This window comes from Heterocephalus glaber, unplaced genomic scaffold, assembly GCF_053883595.1.
Source record: "Heterocephalus glaber isolate CG9 unplaced genomic scaffold, H.glaber_assembly_v1.0 deba00001472, whole genome shotgun sequence".
Lineage (NCBI taxonomy): Eukaryota > Metazoa > Chordata > Mammalia > Rodentia > Bathyergidae > Heterocephalus > Heterocephalus glaber.
Genome location: NW_028258315.1, coordinates 22,850,513 through 22,866,741, shown reverse-complemented (window position 1 = coordinate 22,866,741; position 16,229 = coordinate 22,850,513). Strand labels below are relative to the sequence as shown.

Here is a 16,229-nt window from a genome sequence, read left to right as displayed (position 1 = left end):
AAGCTTGCCTTCAGCTTCTCTCTGCCTCTTTTTCTGAAATCTTTCCCGGACATCTGTTTCCTTGCCCTGTGCTCTGTTCTCATGTCAGGTAGCTGAGCCTCCCTGGGTGGCCATCATGCACAATGTAGGCATCTTCTTATCCCCCCCCCCCCAAGGACACTTGGAAGGCAAATGCCCTGTTTCTCTTTAGAGCTGGGGAGGCCCCCATGGGAAGAGTCCAGCCCTGGTACCTCAGGGTCCTCTTAGCTCACAACAGGGATTTGTAGGAATTTGTAGGATTGTTTTAAAAGAGCAACTCAGACATATTTGAGTGGAAATGGGCATAACTGGGTGGAAGATGATGTAGATGGGAATGATTTCTATCACCTCTAATCCAGGGCATCTTGCATTAGTTGCAGTGGCTTGGCAGGTAGGGGGGGAGGGGTGAGTCTGAGGCATGGGGCTGTGGGACCCTTTCCCAAACCGCAGTCACCTTAGCCACCCTGTCTGGAAAGACTCGGCCTCCTTCTGGGTCCTGTATGGCCTGGCAGTGAACACCTGAAGCTTTTAAAAAAGGGGGTTTGAACTGCACCCGACTCTCAGTACAAGTCATGCTCTAGGAGAAGGTCAACACCTGCCTAACTCATTGCACTTTTCCCCAGCAACTGTGACCTGCCCGAGAACCCTCTATTCATTGCATGTGGTGGCCATCGAAACAACAGCCACAGGTGAGTGGATTCCAGAATCATTCACGGGAAAAGAACATCTCACCCGGGGTAGGAGGGTGCAGTTGAGAGCATGGGGTCTGTAGACAGATGTCTGTTCAAATTCTACCTCTGCTATGCAGAGCCATGGGACTTTTAAGCAAGTTGCTGAGGTTTTTGAGGTGTAGCTTCCTCTCTCTGCACCGTGGACAGAGCCTGGGTCTGCTCCTCGGATTGTGGCAGTGATTATGTGTGGGTGGATGCAAAGCCACAAGCACATAGTGAGTTGCTCTCTAACAATACTTGGTATTCTTCATACTATTGTAATTATCATCATTACTCATAATCTTTACCCCGCTTTCATCCTGGGTACTACTGGTGTCTCCTGCTGGTGCCAGTGGGTACGAACCACCAGTCATTCGTTCATGTTAGTAATAGAAATCAATATATATTATTAGCAAAATGTCAGACTAAATATAAATACTGAAATGCCAGATATTGGTCACTGGGTGCCAGGAGCTCCCTTAGGTGCGAGAGCATCATGAACAGGTGCCTCCTGCTCGCCTCTTGGGGTGTGTGACAGGCAGGTGGCTGGGCATGGAATAAGTCATTGTGAGTGTTCACGAGCCTCAAGAGGAGAATGCAAGGTGAGCTGGGAATGTGCCACAGGGATCCCAGCCCAGGCTACTCAAGAGCTGTGCTGGAAGAAGTGGTGAGCAAATATTAGAAATTCAGAAACAGGGCATTGTGATGAGGGGCCCTGAGAAGAATGATCTTCACACTTCAGAGGAATTTAAAAGATGCAAAATGGTTCAGGTAAACCCTCATTGCTTTATTTTTCAAAGCAGGTAGGTTTGGTTGTTTTTAAAAAAAATTTTAATTGCAGCTGGGTGTGGTGGCACATGCCCGTAATCCCAGCACTCTGGGAGGGTGAAGAAGGAGGACTGCAAGTTTGAACACACTCTGGACAATTTATTGAGATTCTGTCTCAAAATTTAAAAAAAATTTTTTTTAAAAGGCCTGGGGATGTAGCTCAGTGCAAAAGCTCTGGGTTCAATCCCTGCTATTGCAAAACAAAGAAACTGAATTGCACACTGTGGGCTCCTGGCTGTGGATGTTGGGGTCCTGCCCTCCCCTTGTGGCTACTGCTGGCTTCCGCTTCATTTCAGAAGCCTTTCTGGCTCTTTGGACATCTGTTTTACAGGCTGGTTAAACTATGTGGCTTGGAGAATTTTTATTGGGGTATGTATTCTAGCATGTCTTTAAAGGTAAATCATTATGTCGACATAATACTTTTTCCACCTGCTATAGACCTGTTTCTTTTATGAGAAATATTGAAATCTTTAGTTTTTAGTAATAATTTTGAAATCTTTTCTTCCTACCGAAGAATTTTGAGACTATAGAAAATGTCAGTATCCCACCCTCTTTGGTGGTGATGCTGGGAATTGAACCCAGGGCCACACACATGCTAAGCATGCATTCTACCACTGAGCTCCACCTGTCTCAGAAATATCGGTTAAGATTTTTAAGCTTTGGAATGTGTTTACTAAAATATTTTACTAAAAGATTTTTCTAAGATTTTTGGTTTTGTGTCGTTTCTGACCTACAAAGGTTGAAATTCTGTCATCTTTTAACCTGTGGTTAATGGGACTTTATTCTTCAACTCAGAAGTTCAGGTGGTTGGTTACTTTCTCAATCTTAACCCTCTTATTCCTGTCTCGTCAACAGCTCAAAAGCACAGAAAAATGAATTCCATAGGAATTTGACTGCATCTGTAACCAAACACATTGGAAAAAACATAAACTATACGGAAAGAGGCGTGTTCTACAGCGTGGATTCCTGGACCCCGGTGAGAACCTTCTGCTTTGATGGAGACCGAGGCACACACTGCTGCTTGTGTGGCCTTGTTGTGGACACCCTGGGTGTGGATGGTGCAGGGAAAGTTACCTGGGCTTCTGCCAGACCAATGAATGGCCTTGGTCTCTAACTGTGGCTTGTTCTAGAGATGCTATAACCCGAGACCTCATTGGCCTTTGTCAAGTTGGTGACACCCAAGGTGCCCCTGGTACCAGGACCAGCCCTGCTTTGGCTTAGGTCCACACTTGTCAGCAGCATTGAAGGCCTGCTGTGTGCAGCCCTATGGGGAGGGGTGCCATTGTATCCATGGAATCATCCTTTATGTGAGGTCATGCACTACTATGAAAGGGAAATAGCCCGACCTTTAGATTCCAGTCTAATAGGTGTGACAGATAAAAAATAACCACATGTGGATAGAATGCACCAAATGCCATAGTTGGGTACGGGGATGTTAGCCTGGAAGTCCTTTTGATTTTGGAGGCAATCAGGGGTGGCTTCTTGGAGGGAGGTAGCATTTGAACCAGGCCTTGGGCAGTAGGTACCGTAGATAGTACTTCACTAATGAGACAGCACACTTCTGGTTGTTCCTTGGGGAAATTTCAGAATGTTTGGAAATTTGAGGAAACTATAACACAAGACAAGGCATACAGTACAATGGAAGGCGTTCAGTTGCCTGATCATTGACAAAGGGGTCAAAAGCCATATGCTGGAGAAAAGACAGCTTCTTTAACAAATGGTCCTGGGAAAACTGGCTCTACAGATGCAAGAAGATTGAATCTAACTTTCACTATGCACTAAAATAAAAAGATGAGGATCTTAACACAAATACTCAATCTACTGGAAGATAAAATAGGTGCAACTCTTGAAGATCTAGGTATAGGTAAGGATTTTTTAAATAAAACCCTGTTTGCACCAGAAATACCATCCAGAATCAACAAGGATCGGATCATATTAAAATGCTTCTGTAGAGCAATGGAAACACCCAACAGAATGAAGAAACAACCTACAGAATGGGGAAAAAAATGTCAGCTACTCCTCAGATAGACTAATCTCTAGACTGTCTAAAGAACTCAATGAAATTAGACCTACCAAAATAAAAGACCCAATCAAAAATGGACACCTGAAATTAATAGCCACTGCAGAAGTACAAAGGCTAATAAATATGTGGAAAATGTTCAGCATTGCTGGCCATGAGAGAAATGCAAATTGAAACAACCCTGAGAGTCCATCTTACTCCAGAAAGAATGGCCATCACCAAGAACTCAAATACTGCAGGGATTCTGCTCTGCTCTGGGCTGGGCCTGGAGTCTGGGTCTGTCCTGTGTTACCTGTGGGTGGATTTAGAGCTGCATCCTCTTAGCTCAGGTGGATCTGGTGCCCAGCCAGCTTGCTCTGCATACTGCAGAGCACAGTAGCTACATTAAGGACAGTTCAGCACCCCAAACCGAGGGGCTCACGCTCTGCTCTCCTCTATCTAGAACACAGCTTCTGGCTGTGCATGTGACCTCTGCCACCTGTTTCTGGAGATTGAAAGTGCATGCAGTGGCATCTCAATATTCCTGGGATTTAGATGGTGTTTTGGCATCCTGGCAATGGTCTAGTTCGTTATTTGGAGAAAAGTAAGATATGCAAACATTATGGTTCCAGATTGTGCAAACTTGTCTTTTCTCAAACTTTGGTCTACAAATATGATTTTGTTCAGCTGGTCTACAAATTAGGGCAGACCCTTCTGACTTGGTTTGGAGTACTGTGTCCTGGGTAACCCTTCCGATGCTGGTCCTGCCGGCTGGGCTTTACCTCTACTCCCCCTCAGCAAACCATTAGAGGGGCAGCGATGTCCCTCTTATTGCCTGGCCTCTGTGACCTTGTTTGTTGATAGAATCAGTGATTGATTGATTTATGGTACCGGGGATCAAACTCAGGACCTTGCGCTTACAAGGCAGGCGGCAGAACCACTGAGCTAAATCCCTGGCCCTCAATGTTTTTTTTTTTTTGGTACTGGGGATCAAACTCGGGACCTTGCTCTTGTGAGGCAGGCAGTGGAACCACTGAGCTAAATCCCCAGCCCAATGTTTTACTTTTTAACACCTGTAAAAACTCGTTTCCAATAGCTTTTGTTGATTATCTGTGTTTTTACCTGTCTATGATAATACTTTTTCAGGATTCCATAACCTTTGTGTACCAGAATTTGGAAAGGAGCCTACGGACCATGTTTACAGGCAGCTCCCAGCACCCCATGAAGCATATCTCCACACCCTCAGCATCTTACTTCCTGTCCTTTCCCTATGCCAGGCTTGGCTGGTATGTGCCTTGGGAATGTTTCCATCCTTATTTCATTCATTCACAAATGGCATCTGTTAACACCTTATTTTCCAATGAATTCATCATCAGAAAAATAATATAGCGGACAAGCTATTTTAAAGATGAAGTGATCTTTTTAAAATTGGTCAAATATGTTTAAATACAAGGAGCCTTCATTTTGCTAAATGATTATGATAAAGTTTTATTTTTAAAGAGTATTTGTAAAGCTCTAGTAGTCTTGGGGATATATTGTCACTTTTTTTTTTTTAATGACATTAGAAGAATGTAAGCAGAGGGCTATAACAGGGATTTGATTATACTATAATTTTATAAAGATTGTTAGTCCTCTGATTTTAAAATTTGTCTAAAACTTGGCTCAAGTATACAAAAGCGACTGTTTTCTGGATCATTTGGTGATACTTCTTTGTTAAAAATGACATTCCTTAAATCTCGATGACATGCATTTTCTTGGAGCAGTTTACTGACAGTCCTTCCTTTTTGGGTCCCTGATGTGTCAAAGGGATGAACCCCATCCCTCTTTTGCCATCCACTTGCCAATGATGGTTTTTGGCCAACTTCCTGAAAGAGCCAGACAAAGCTGGCTGCAGGGCTGGCAGCAGTGTGGGCAGCTGTCCAGGGCCTTCCCCATGGGCTATTGCAAGCAGCACCAGCATCAGGGAGCCTAAAATTCAGTGGCTCCACCTAGGAGTCTGCCCCTCCCAGCAGGCATCCAGCCCCTTGAAACTGCTCTGCCCTCCTCCCCCGTCCTGCCATTTATTCTCTATGGGGCTACAAGAGCTAGAATAGACACCTGGCATTTGGACTTTCCAGCCCTGACAGTGACCTTTGAACCTCTGACTCTGGTTGTCCATCTCTGCAAACTGCTAGGTCATGAGTCCTGTCTGGACGCATCCACTAAATATGCTGTGTGCTCCATTTAACCCAGTAAAGGTGCCCTGTGTGTGTCTGGTGGAAATAAATGCAGCCTGATTTTTAATGCAGGACACTGACATGAGTTGAGCAGATCAGAAAGCAGCTGGGGGCTGCATGGGTGCAACTGTCCTCTGATCTCAGAGAGCCCAGGAGATGTGGTGCTTTGTGAGGTTATGAGCTCCCGAGATGCCCAGAGGCCATGCCCAAAGGCCGTGTGTCCAGCTTCCCTTCTACAGTGAGATACTGTGGCCTCCTAGGGGAATATTACCAGTATCCTGAAGGTCAAGCAACCAGCGAGAGAAAATTAAATGGTGGGTTCTAGAGAGCAAAGAGGCAGCAGGGAGTTTCACCTCCTTGCTCAGTGGTGACTGCAGTGAGTCCTTCTCTTCCTGAAGGGCCATGGCCTCAGCAGATCTCAACCAGGACGGGAACGATGACCTCGTGGTGGGTGCACCAGGCTACAGCCGCCCTGGCCACCTCCAGGTCGGGCGTGTGTACCTGATCTACGGTAACGACCAGGGCCTGCCCGACATCGACCTGGACCTGGACCAGGAGGCGCACCGGGTCCTGGAGGGCTCCCAGGTGAGGCCTGATCTATCCTTCTAGAGGGGAAGGGGCCACTGGCTGAGCCCCATGGCAAGTTCGCTGGGATGAGCAAGTTGTGACAGGAAAACAGTTGGTGGCCTATGTTTGTGTGGCACTTTTTGTTTTTAAAAGCACATTCACATCATTTACCTCATGTATCATTAACTTTGAGTATTTCATGGCTAAAACACGTGTGCTGTTTGGAGCTGGTTGAATGGCCAGTTAGGATGTGATTTCTCAATTATATAAAGCCATATGTATAGCTTTCTAAGAATTTTAGGTGCACAGAAAGGCGTAGAGACAATAGAGTTCCAGTAGACCCTTCCCCAATTCCCTGTGCTGATACCTTATATAATTATGGAACATCAGTGGGAAAATGAAACACCCACATTAGGGTGTTAACTACCGTCCCAGGCTCTGTCAGATTTTACTCCTTTGCTTTGAGTTTTTATTCATCACCAGAACAAACTGGTTTCCAGAAGAAACTCTCAGTAGCTGAACAGAAGAAACTCTCCTAGACTTGGAATCAGGCCGTGGTTCTGTTCCTGGGCAAGATAGTTCTCCTTTTGCAGTGAATTCTGTGAAGCAAAAGTAAGACATCCCACTTGGACATACTTTTAAAAAGCCAAGAATGCAGTGGTTGATGAGCCATTTTAGGCTCTGAGGAGAGGAGCCCCAGGTCCGAAGTGTGTAAATAAGTTGGGCTGGCCAAGGCAGGAGGTCCCACAGCCCATGGCCCATGGCCCACAGCCCCACAGGCTGTCCTTTGTTCTGGAGCCTCCTGATACCACAGGAAAAATTTCTGAAATAAACAAGCCCATTCCTGTTGCTCTTACCGCCCTGCCATGCTCCCTTTAGGCCACTGTTCAGTGTGGCGCCTGTTTGCCTACAGACAGTGGGGAGAGGAAGCTGCTTCCTGTTCTCCTCCTGTTGTGACCTTGACGACATGATGAAGACATGGTGCCTTGAGCCTGTGCTCTGGCCTGCAGAGGAGTGCTGGGATGGACAGCCCAAGGCCTTGCCTGCTCAACCCCTTCCTGCTTCTCAGGGAGCTGGGCAGGTCCTGACAGCACAGCGGTGGGTGACGAAAGGAACTGTCCCCAGAGGTCCCCACCCTGCCCCAGTGTGCTGTCTGTCCCCAAGCAGTCTTCCAGTCTATCAGGTTCCCGTCTCTTCACGTGCCACTGACACAGGGTAGGAAATGATCTCATCAGTCACAGATGGGGCACTGGGACACACTGGTGTGGCAAGCAACACTGTGCAAGATGCTCTTGTGGGATAGGTTATGCAAGAACTGGAGTACGGATGGGTTAATGTTAGGGTTTTAGACAGTGGAAGGAAGAAAGTGTGTAGAAAATCTAAGTAGGAAGAGAGCTTGCTGAAGAGTAAGTTTTCCATCTGTAAACTGAGTAGGGATGGGCACAGTTCCCACCTTAATCCCCGTCAAGCGCTGAGAGCAGTGTACTATAGTGTATTTGCAGAACTTCCTGTGTGACTGGAATGTTCTAGAGCTGCACCATCCAGTCTGGGAGCCATTAAGTGCAGGCTTTTAAGCATTTGAGATGTGGCCAGTATGACTGAAGAACTGAATTTTTAACTTTTTAATGCTGATTACCTCAAACAGGTAGCTAGCAGCTACCTCACTGGGCAGTGTGGTGTAAAATGTGCCGAGTATTCAACTAGTGTCAGCTCCTTGTGCATGTGATGCTTGCTGGAGACACTTTGGCAGGGAGTCTAGTGTTCTGCTCTGGGAATGAAAGCACATGAGACCCATTTTCTACCAACCTGGAATTACAAATGTACCCATCTGCTTTCCAGGCCCTGGTGTCCCCTCAAGGTGGACAGACATGCCACCAACCCTCAGGGCAGAGCTGCCCACTGCTGTCACAGCTGTGTAACAGGCCCGGGACTTGGGGGGCCTCAGCCTTGGTGGTGGGAGGCATCCAGGCGCTCTCCTCAGGGAGTCTCTCAGAGCTTGGCCCAGGCCGGAGCTGAGCCCAGGGTGTAACCTGTGCCTCTTCAGCCCTCAGGTCGCTTTGGCTCGGCCGTGGCTGTGCTGGATTTTAACAAGGATGGGGAGCCAGACCTGGCCGTGGGAGCGCCCTCAGTGGGCTCTGAGCAGCTCACATACAAAGTAAGGCTGGAGGGGTCAGGGCAAGTGAGGTGCGACAGGAGCGGGAGCACTGCTGGGAGAGTCCTAGAGCAGGGTAGATGCCCCCCATGTGCCAGCCCAGCTCGGATCAATTGGTCCCTGGTGTGACCTCCAATTACCACACAGCATTTGTTCCCTGGCCTGCCTTTGGTCTTGTAGTTCCACAACTCCATCAGGTATTTTACTCTTTCCACACTGCCCCACAGTGAAAGCTGGCAAAGGAGTCTGAAATGGCAGCTGGTGTGTAGCTTCCTGTTGTCACAGTAGGGAGGTGACTCCTTGGGCTTCGCTTTTCATGCCCAAAACTGCCTGCTGCCAATTTTCCTTCCACGAGCCAAGATCCTGGGCACTGCTCATGTACCACACCACGGTACAGCCCCAGCCCTGGGTGCTGTGTGACCTTGGAGGTCAAAGGCCTTTTGTCGGCTACCCTCCCAGGATAGTCCTTCCCACACTGTACTTCCAGAACCTTCTGTCACCTCTTGAGCCCACCTGGCAGGCTCTCTCGCTGGACTTTGCTTGCCCAGCTTCCTCCATGTACTTTCTTGGAGGCGGTGTTGCCTCACTCCTGAGTGGGGCCAATTGCTGCTTCGTGGTGCCTGCACAACATCCTGTCCCATCTGTACCCACCATAGCTGCATCCAATCACCTGTCCACCAGCTCTGGAGAGAGCAGGGAAAGGTCTTACCTGGCACTGTGTGCCTAGGTCTTGGCTCATGATGGAGAACAAATGCTTGTAGAATCAGTGGGGATGGAGACGGCCAAGGTGGAAAAGAACAGACTCATCACACAGAAAAATAGCTCAGTGCGTCTCCTGGCCAGGAAATGGTACAGACACCGTGTGTGGTGTGTTCCTCAGAGGTGTGACGGGCTGTCCAGCGAGGCTTGGAGGGGACAGTGGAGGAAGTCACCCTGTGAACACACTGCACACTAATCTGACCGACCCTGAGCATGATGTTGGGAGGGAAAGATAAAAATGACAAGTTTTGCTTTTGGGTCTCTCATTCTGATGAAAGAGACAGGTTTTTAAAAATGCCATCAGCCCAGTAGCAAGGCATAGGATGGGTCTGTTAGGTATTAAGGTCCTGCACAAAGGGAATCGTGGTTGTTAATTTCACAGTCAGCCCGCTCTCTGCTTTTAAAGGTGGCTGTCTCCACCTGAGCACTCTGGTCTGTCACTGTCTGTTCTCATCTAGGGAGCGGTGTACATCTACTTTGGTTCCAAACGCGGGAGACTGTCTTCGTGCCCTGACATCACCATCTCCTGCCAGGTACGTTTAGTACCTTGGCCGGGTACAGGAACCTGGAACTCTGCACCCTGTGTGTCTCCAGGGCCGAGTCCAACATGCTCCTGGTTCCCCTGCAGGATGTCTACTGTAACTTGGGCTGGACACTCCTGGCTGCAGATGTGAGTGGAGACAGCGAGCCAGACCTGGTGATTGGCTCGCCTTTTGCACCAGGTGGAGGGAAGCAGAAAGGCATGGTGGCTGCGTTTTATTCTGGCTCCCATGAGAGTAAAAAAGGTAGAGCCCCATGGGGGAAGGGACAGAGATATGGCTTCCCAACCTGCCTGATATTTCTCTTTATGTCCTTTTACTTCCATATAATGTCACCAAGACTTCCCAACAGCCTTACAGATGGTGTAAGTGATGTGGGTAGAGCTTCAGAGTATACGAAAAGGGGCCCAATTTCCAGGGAGCCAACAGGTTATTGTCACAGTCTCTCCCAGTGAAGCAGAAATGCTAAGGCAGTTTAGGGCCGTGGGCTTCCTGGGGTGCTCTGACTGGTCCAGTGAGGGCCTTTCTAAATAGCATCCCCCACTCCTCAGAAATGAGCTCTAGAACATATTTGGGTGTGAAATGTGGGATCTATGTCTGATGTTGGGATCAGTATGAAATCTAAGAATTTGGGGGCAAACTCAATGAGCCCATCTCTCCTCAGGCCCCGTGCAGGCCCCAGGGTCTGCACCCTGTGGTCCTCATTGACTGAAGGGGCTGCTGTCTTGTCCAGGAGAGCTGGGTGTGGAGGCGGCGGACTGGCTGGTGCGAGGTGAGGAGGACTTCGCCTGGTTTGGCTACTCCCTTCATGGCGTCACAGTGAACAACAGCACCTTGCTGCTGGTGGGGAGCCCGACCTGGAAGAAGGTCAGCAGGTGAGACTGGCATGGGCCCGGGGACCAAGGAACGCAGGTCAGATGGCTGCCTGCTGCTGTGGGCTCAGTCACTGTGGGCACAGGCAAAGGGCTGAGGGCGTTCTTGCCCTTGGAAGGACAAGTGGAGGTTGGCAGCCCACTGCTTCTCCATCTTAGGTGATAAATATGATTGATAAGTATATGAGTTTGCCAGGCCTGCCATAATAAAGTTCCACAGGCTAATGGCATAAACAGCAATTTACTGTCCACCTGTTCTGGAGGCCGAAGTCGGAGATGAAGGTGCCAGCAGGGTTGGTTTCTGCTAATGCCTCTCCCCTTGGTCTGACCTGTCTTCCCTCTGTACCTGTCTGTGTCCGCATCTCATCTTGTAGGGACACCAGTCAGGTAGGATGAGGACCCACCCAGTGGCCTCATTTCAACATGGCCACTTCTTTACATCCTCCTCAAATACAGTGCCATTTGAGTCCAGGGATCTAAGACATCAACACCATTCCGCCTGGGACAGTAGCGTTCCCATATTTGCTGTCACATGGGAGGCAGAATGGTGGCCAAGGGACCTAGAGAACCTGGATGCTGCTGGGATCCACTCCAGTGGTCACCCCTTTCCAGGACCAGCATCACAGGATGGGGTGCATGGGAGGCCTGAGTGGGGGTGGGTCCCCGGCCGCTCTGTCCTCTGTCCCCTGAGCTCAGCCCACTGCTTCTTTCAGGCTAGGCCGCTCGCTCCACAGGCACAGGGACACCCAGAGCCTTGGCAAGGTGTACGGCTACTTCCCGCCCAGCTCCCAAAGCAAGTTTGCCATTTCTGGGGACAAGGTATAGCAAACCCTCCTCCCTGGACAGTGGACGCTACCGGGAAATTCTCAGCTGCAAGGCACTGACCCATGCATTTCACAGGCAATGGGGAAACTGGGCACTTCCCTGTCGAGTGGCCATGTCATGATGAACGGGACCTTGACACAAGTGCTGCTGGTTGGGGCCCCGACTCGAGGTAGGTCACAGGCCATGTCCCTGCTTTCTTTTGGTCATGAGGGTCCCTGACTGCGTCTCACTGGCGGAAAAGGTGTGAGATCCAGTGCCAGATAGCGCTGGGGTTAAACCGGATGTGGTGGCACAGGCTTGTAAACCCAGCACTCTGGGAGGCTGAGGCATGAGTGAGAACTGCAAGTTCAAGCTGTTTTGATGAATAACTGTTTTGATAGCCTCTACCCCCCTAATGTTGGAGCTGAAGGATTTTATCAGTTCACTGGTAATAGGTCTATTCCGAGAATGTATTTTAGTAAATCATTATTTTGTTTACTTTATGGGAATAAGAATTTTAAAAACCACAACAAAACCCAACTCACTAGATTATAAAAATGAATCATGGTTATTGTTGAAATGTGTGAAAATATAAAAAAATATGGTGAATGTTAAAAACATTTATTACAGTGAAAGACACATTGCCATTATTCCCCCCCTAAAACTCTCTCCCTTGTTTTAAACACACTTAGCCCATCATTCTTGTCACTTTTCTGAAACAGTTCTGGAAGTCCTCTTTTGTGAGTATCTTTACAAAGGTGTGATAAATTCAGTGAATGCTGCTGCCCAGTGCCATCCAGCAGAAAGGCAGGCTTGTAAAAACATGACAGTGTGGGTCCTCATCCACTTACTCCCCACATTTGGCAACATGCAATTTCTAGCTCCTCCCCAAAGTCAAAATGACCATGAAAGGTAAATGTTTTGAACTGATTCAGGACAGCGAGGCAGCCACAACCGTGCAACTAAAGATACTTGCAAAAGAGGATTTTGAGAACTGCTTCAGAAAATCTCAAGAATGATGGGATAAGTGTGTTTGAACCAAGGAGAATATTTTGAGGGAGATTAATGGCCATGTGTCTTTTACCATAGTAACTTTTAAAAAATGTAAATACACACCATATTTTTTGACCATAACATACATAGAAGAAAAAAAAATCATCCCTTATTCAGGTATGTCAAACCTTAAGGTCAAACTATATACTTTTTACTTTTTAATTTTTTTTTTTTTTTTGGTACCGGGGATCGAACTTGGGACCTTGTACTTGCCAAGCAGGCGGCAGAAGCACTGAGCTAAATCTTCAGCTACTCTTTAATTTTTAACTTATTTATATCTTGAGCATGTTACATATCCTCTAAAATATGATTTTTGATGCCTATACTGCATTTTTTCCTTATGGACAGGCCTGGATCATCTTATACCTGGAAATACAAGGTGTTTCCACTTCTGCCCTTACTATTGAATATGCATGTAAAAAAATCTTAACTGCCTTTCTGATTGGTGGTTTGGATGGACTCCTGGAGGTGGAATTCCTGTCAGAATTTGTCAGAAAGATTTTAGTTTCATACAAAGTGGGAGAGATGTAAGTAACTGGCACAAGAAAATCTGGCAAAGGAATGGCTAAAGGTTTCATTCCAATGATTAAGGACACAGTATTAAAACACCAAAATCAGCATTAGAACTCGCTGACTCAGCATCAAAATTTGCTGATTTATCACTGGAATAGGTTTTTTTTTTTCCTTTACAGAGTTTAGACAGTAATTTCTGAACGCTTACAACACACATTGTTGATCTTATTTTCCTCACTGCTTTACTGGAGTGCTGGGAGTTACAGCTTCCCAAACTGTCCTGGTTTTGGTGCCTTTATTATTATGGGTTTTTTTGCAATTATAAAGTAGAAAATGAAAGTTTATATATGTTTATATCCTACATATGATGTAAATTAAACCATTTATTTTGAGCTAACTATAAACTTGCATTTAGTCAGAAGAAGTACTAGAGAGTCAGGTAGAGTTTATCCAGTTTTCTCCAACCATAACATCTTGCAAAACATAATAATGTCACATCCAGGTTAATGCCAGTAATACAATCCACCAGTTTTGCTCAGATTTTTCATTTAAATTACATTTCACCTGCATAATGTTTGAGGCCCAGTGGCAAATAAAAATGTGGGGTTCCTTGTTGAATTAAAAATTGCGTATTGGTAGTAGAACATTATGCCAAGCCAGGGTGCAGTTCCAAGCATGTGCTCGGTGTTGCTGCACAGGACACATGCTTGGTATTTGTATCCTAACCATATAGCTCCTTTTGAGCAATGTACATCTCCAATCCTGGAGGCTAGTTAGACATCATTATTGGACGGTGATCAGTTCTCCAACTGCCTAGAAAGGTGGACAGCGAAGGCTAAAGAAAAAAAGGCAATAGAGACTGTGTAACTTCAAAGTATATGGGGGCTGGGAGGTCAGTGCCTCAGAGTGGGCAAAGACACTGCAAGCTTACCACTATTTATTGGGTTCATACAATAATGGGAGGGAGCATCAGATGACTCGGAGGGCAGTGGTGATCCTATGAGGATGAGGACCTTATGCTGATGTGGACCTTAGGTCCATGAGGAGCTTATGTTGATTAGGATGATGAGATGGGCAAACCGTTCTTACCACAGTAGGTGGGACGAGTTAAGCTGGTCAGGAATTTGTCCTTCCCCAGGTGAAACCTTTCTGTCTTTTTATTACTACTCCTTTCTCAAAGGACCAGGATGTCTTCAGCTGATGTAATCTTGCCCTTGAGCGTCACAGCATCATGGGACCATTGAGGCCTCAGCTGTGACTGGAGGCAAACCGGAACTATGTTTCTGCTTGCCATAGCCAGACCGCAGGCAAGAAGACTAGGCCTCAGACAGCCCTAATCATAATTTAATTATGAAAAGATTTCCTCCCAAATTATGTATAATGGCTCCTGACACATCATGATCTCACTTCCTAATCCACATTGCTTTGTCACGTGATGCCTGCATTTTATCACTACTTCCTGTGAACACCAGCTTTGCAAAGATAGGACATTACTGAAAGTTGGGCTCTTTCATTGAAATGAGGCCCTGTCTCCACCACACAGGGTGCCTTTGAACACAAAATCACTGTTCACCAAAGCACTTCAGGGTCCAGTTTGGGAAGCTGAGTGTTAAGGTACAGATTTATCCAAATTTGAGAAGTTTGTTCTACTTTCAGGCAGCTTGCGGGAGTAAGGCCTAGCGTTTTTGTGGGAAACAAGTTCAAACAGGTGCACCCCCGTTGGGGGCTTTAGGGTGCTGCATAGCGAGTACAGAGTGACTTCAGGATGAAAGGGATTGTTCATGGTGATGGCACAGCTGGGGTGAGATTGCATTCAGACACCGTGGGTGAAGTATAGACTGGTAGAAGTTTTATAGGAAGAGTTTTGACAACATGACAAGAACCTTAAAAATATTTATTCCTATGGAGGCAGTATGGACCACTGTTTTAGCTTTTTTTTTTTTTTTTTTTTTCCTGGCACTGGGGATCAAACTCAGGATCTTGTGTTTGCCAGGCAGGGACGGTGCCACTGAGCTACACCCTTGGCTCTGGACCACTCTTAAGAAACTGTTCTTTGGAAACAGAAGTGTGAGGAAAGATTTATTGTAGCATTATCATAGCAAATGTTAAAAATGGCAGAAATGTGAAAAGCAGCAGAGTATAAAATTCTTTAATATGAAAAATGTTCTGCTTAAAATATGCATAAATAGATCTCTAACTGTCCACCTATGTCTGTCTCCCCAGAAATAGGTACACTGTATAAATCTCCTTTATGCTGCTTCTGAGTAGTCCATCTTTTGTAATAGTCATATGCAAAAAGATGCTGACATCTGGGAGTTTACTACTGAGTCCCAGATGTTTCACTGTAATCTTGAAAACTTGTGCCATGAGGCAATGTGCAGCCTTTCTGAGTCACCATGTGCCCGCCGTCTGGTGATGTCCCCTTCCTGTGGCTTGCTGGGGAGACCAGCTGTATGAGGTGCACCTAGGTTTCACAAAAGCTCTGGTTTGCTGCTGCCGCTGGGGGAAAACTTATTCTTGAGAAAAAATTAAAACACTTGTTTCTTTACATAATCTTAACACCTCTCCCCAGATGAAACTGAGGACTTGAGACAAAGCCAGCCAAGGTCTGAAATATGATGGTTTTCAGCCAGAAGGTGTGAGTGTTGCGTTAGGGCCTCTGTGTTGCCACAGGACTCTGGAATTCGGGAACTCATGAAGGCCCTGGATATGACCCTCTTACAGACCGAGGGTCTTCTGAGTTACTTTTATAAATAATAGATACAGCAATGCTAAAGCATTGCCTGGGGGTTTTTCCCTTAGCTATCTAAAATGTATGTCATAATTCTTTATTTTGCATATCAGGTGGAGGTGTTTTCAGTGGCTAAATTTTAAAGTATTTGAATCCTTTTGTTCTAAATTCTGAGAATCTGAAAAAGCATTTTGATGACGTTATTCTAAATTATATGCTTCTCTAATAGAATGTGGTAACTATTAGATGTTTTAGTGTGATAATCACAACTCTTCCTCACCCTTGGCATTTCAAACCATTTGAGAAATACATTTCTGAATCATTTAAACGATTATCAAAATAAATGCTTTTATAATTCTTTTTTTGTGTGTGTGTGATGCTGGGGATTGAATCCTGAGCCTTGCACATGCTAGGCAAGTGCTCTACCACTGAGCTACTATGTGCCTAGCCCTGAATTAATTATTTTGT

General features: G+C 46.4%; 1 protein-coding gene across 6 annotated transcripts in view; it reads left to right on the top strand.

Annotated features, from left to right (window-relative positions):
* Gpld1 (glycosylphosphatidylinositol specific phospholipase D1) overlaps nucleotides 1-16,229 on the top strand; it is a 53,898-nt gene that overhangs the window by 29,648 nt on the left and 8,021 nt on the right. For all 6 annotated transcript variants that reach the window (XR_015439113.1, XM_087181236.1, XM_087181237.1 and 3 more), the window contains 10 exons: nucleotides 642-707; nucleotides 2,412-2,532; nucleotides 4,702-4,841; nucleotides 6,170-6,356; nucleotides 8,383-8,493; nucleotides 9,708-9,782; nucleotides 9,878-10,034; nucleotides 10,522-10,663; nucleotides 11,374-11,479; nucleotides 11,561-11,654. Coding sequence is in view for 5 of the 6 variants with exons in the window: in XM_087181236.1 (XP_087037362.1) it covers nucleotides 642-707; nucleotides 2,412-2,532; nucleotides 4,702-4,841; nucleotides 6,170-6,356; nucleotides 8,383-8,493; nucleotides 9,708-9,782; nucleotides 9,878-10,034; nucleotides 10,522-10,663; nucleotides 11,374-11,479; nucleotides 11,561-11,654 (1,199 nt within the window). In the remaining variant the exon portion in view is untranslated. The remainder of the gene's footprint in view (nucleotides 1-641; nucleotides 708-2,411; nucleotides 2,533-4,701; nucleotides 4,842-6,169; nucleotides 6,357-8,382; nucleotides 8,494-9,707; nucleotides 9,783-9,877; nucleotides 10,035-10,521; nucleotides 10,664-11,373; nucleotides 11,480-11,560; nucleotides 11,655-16,229) is intronic.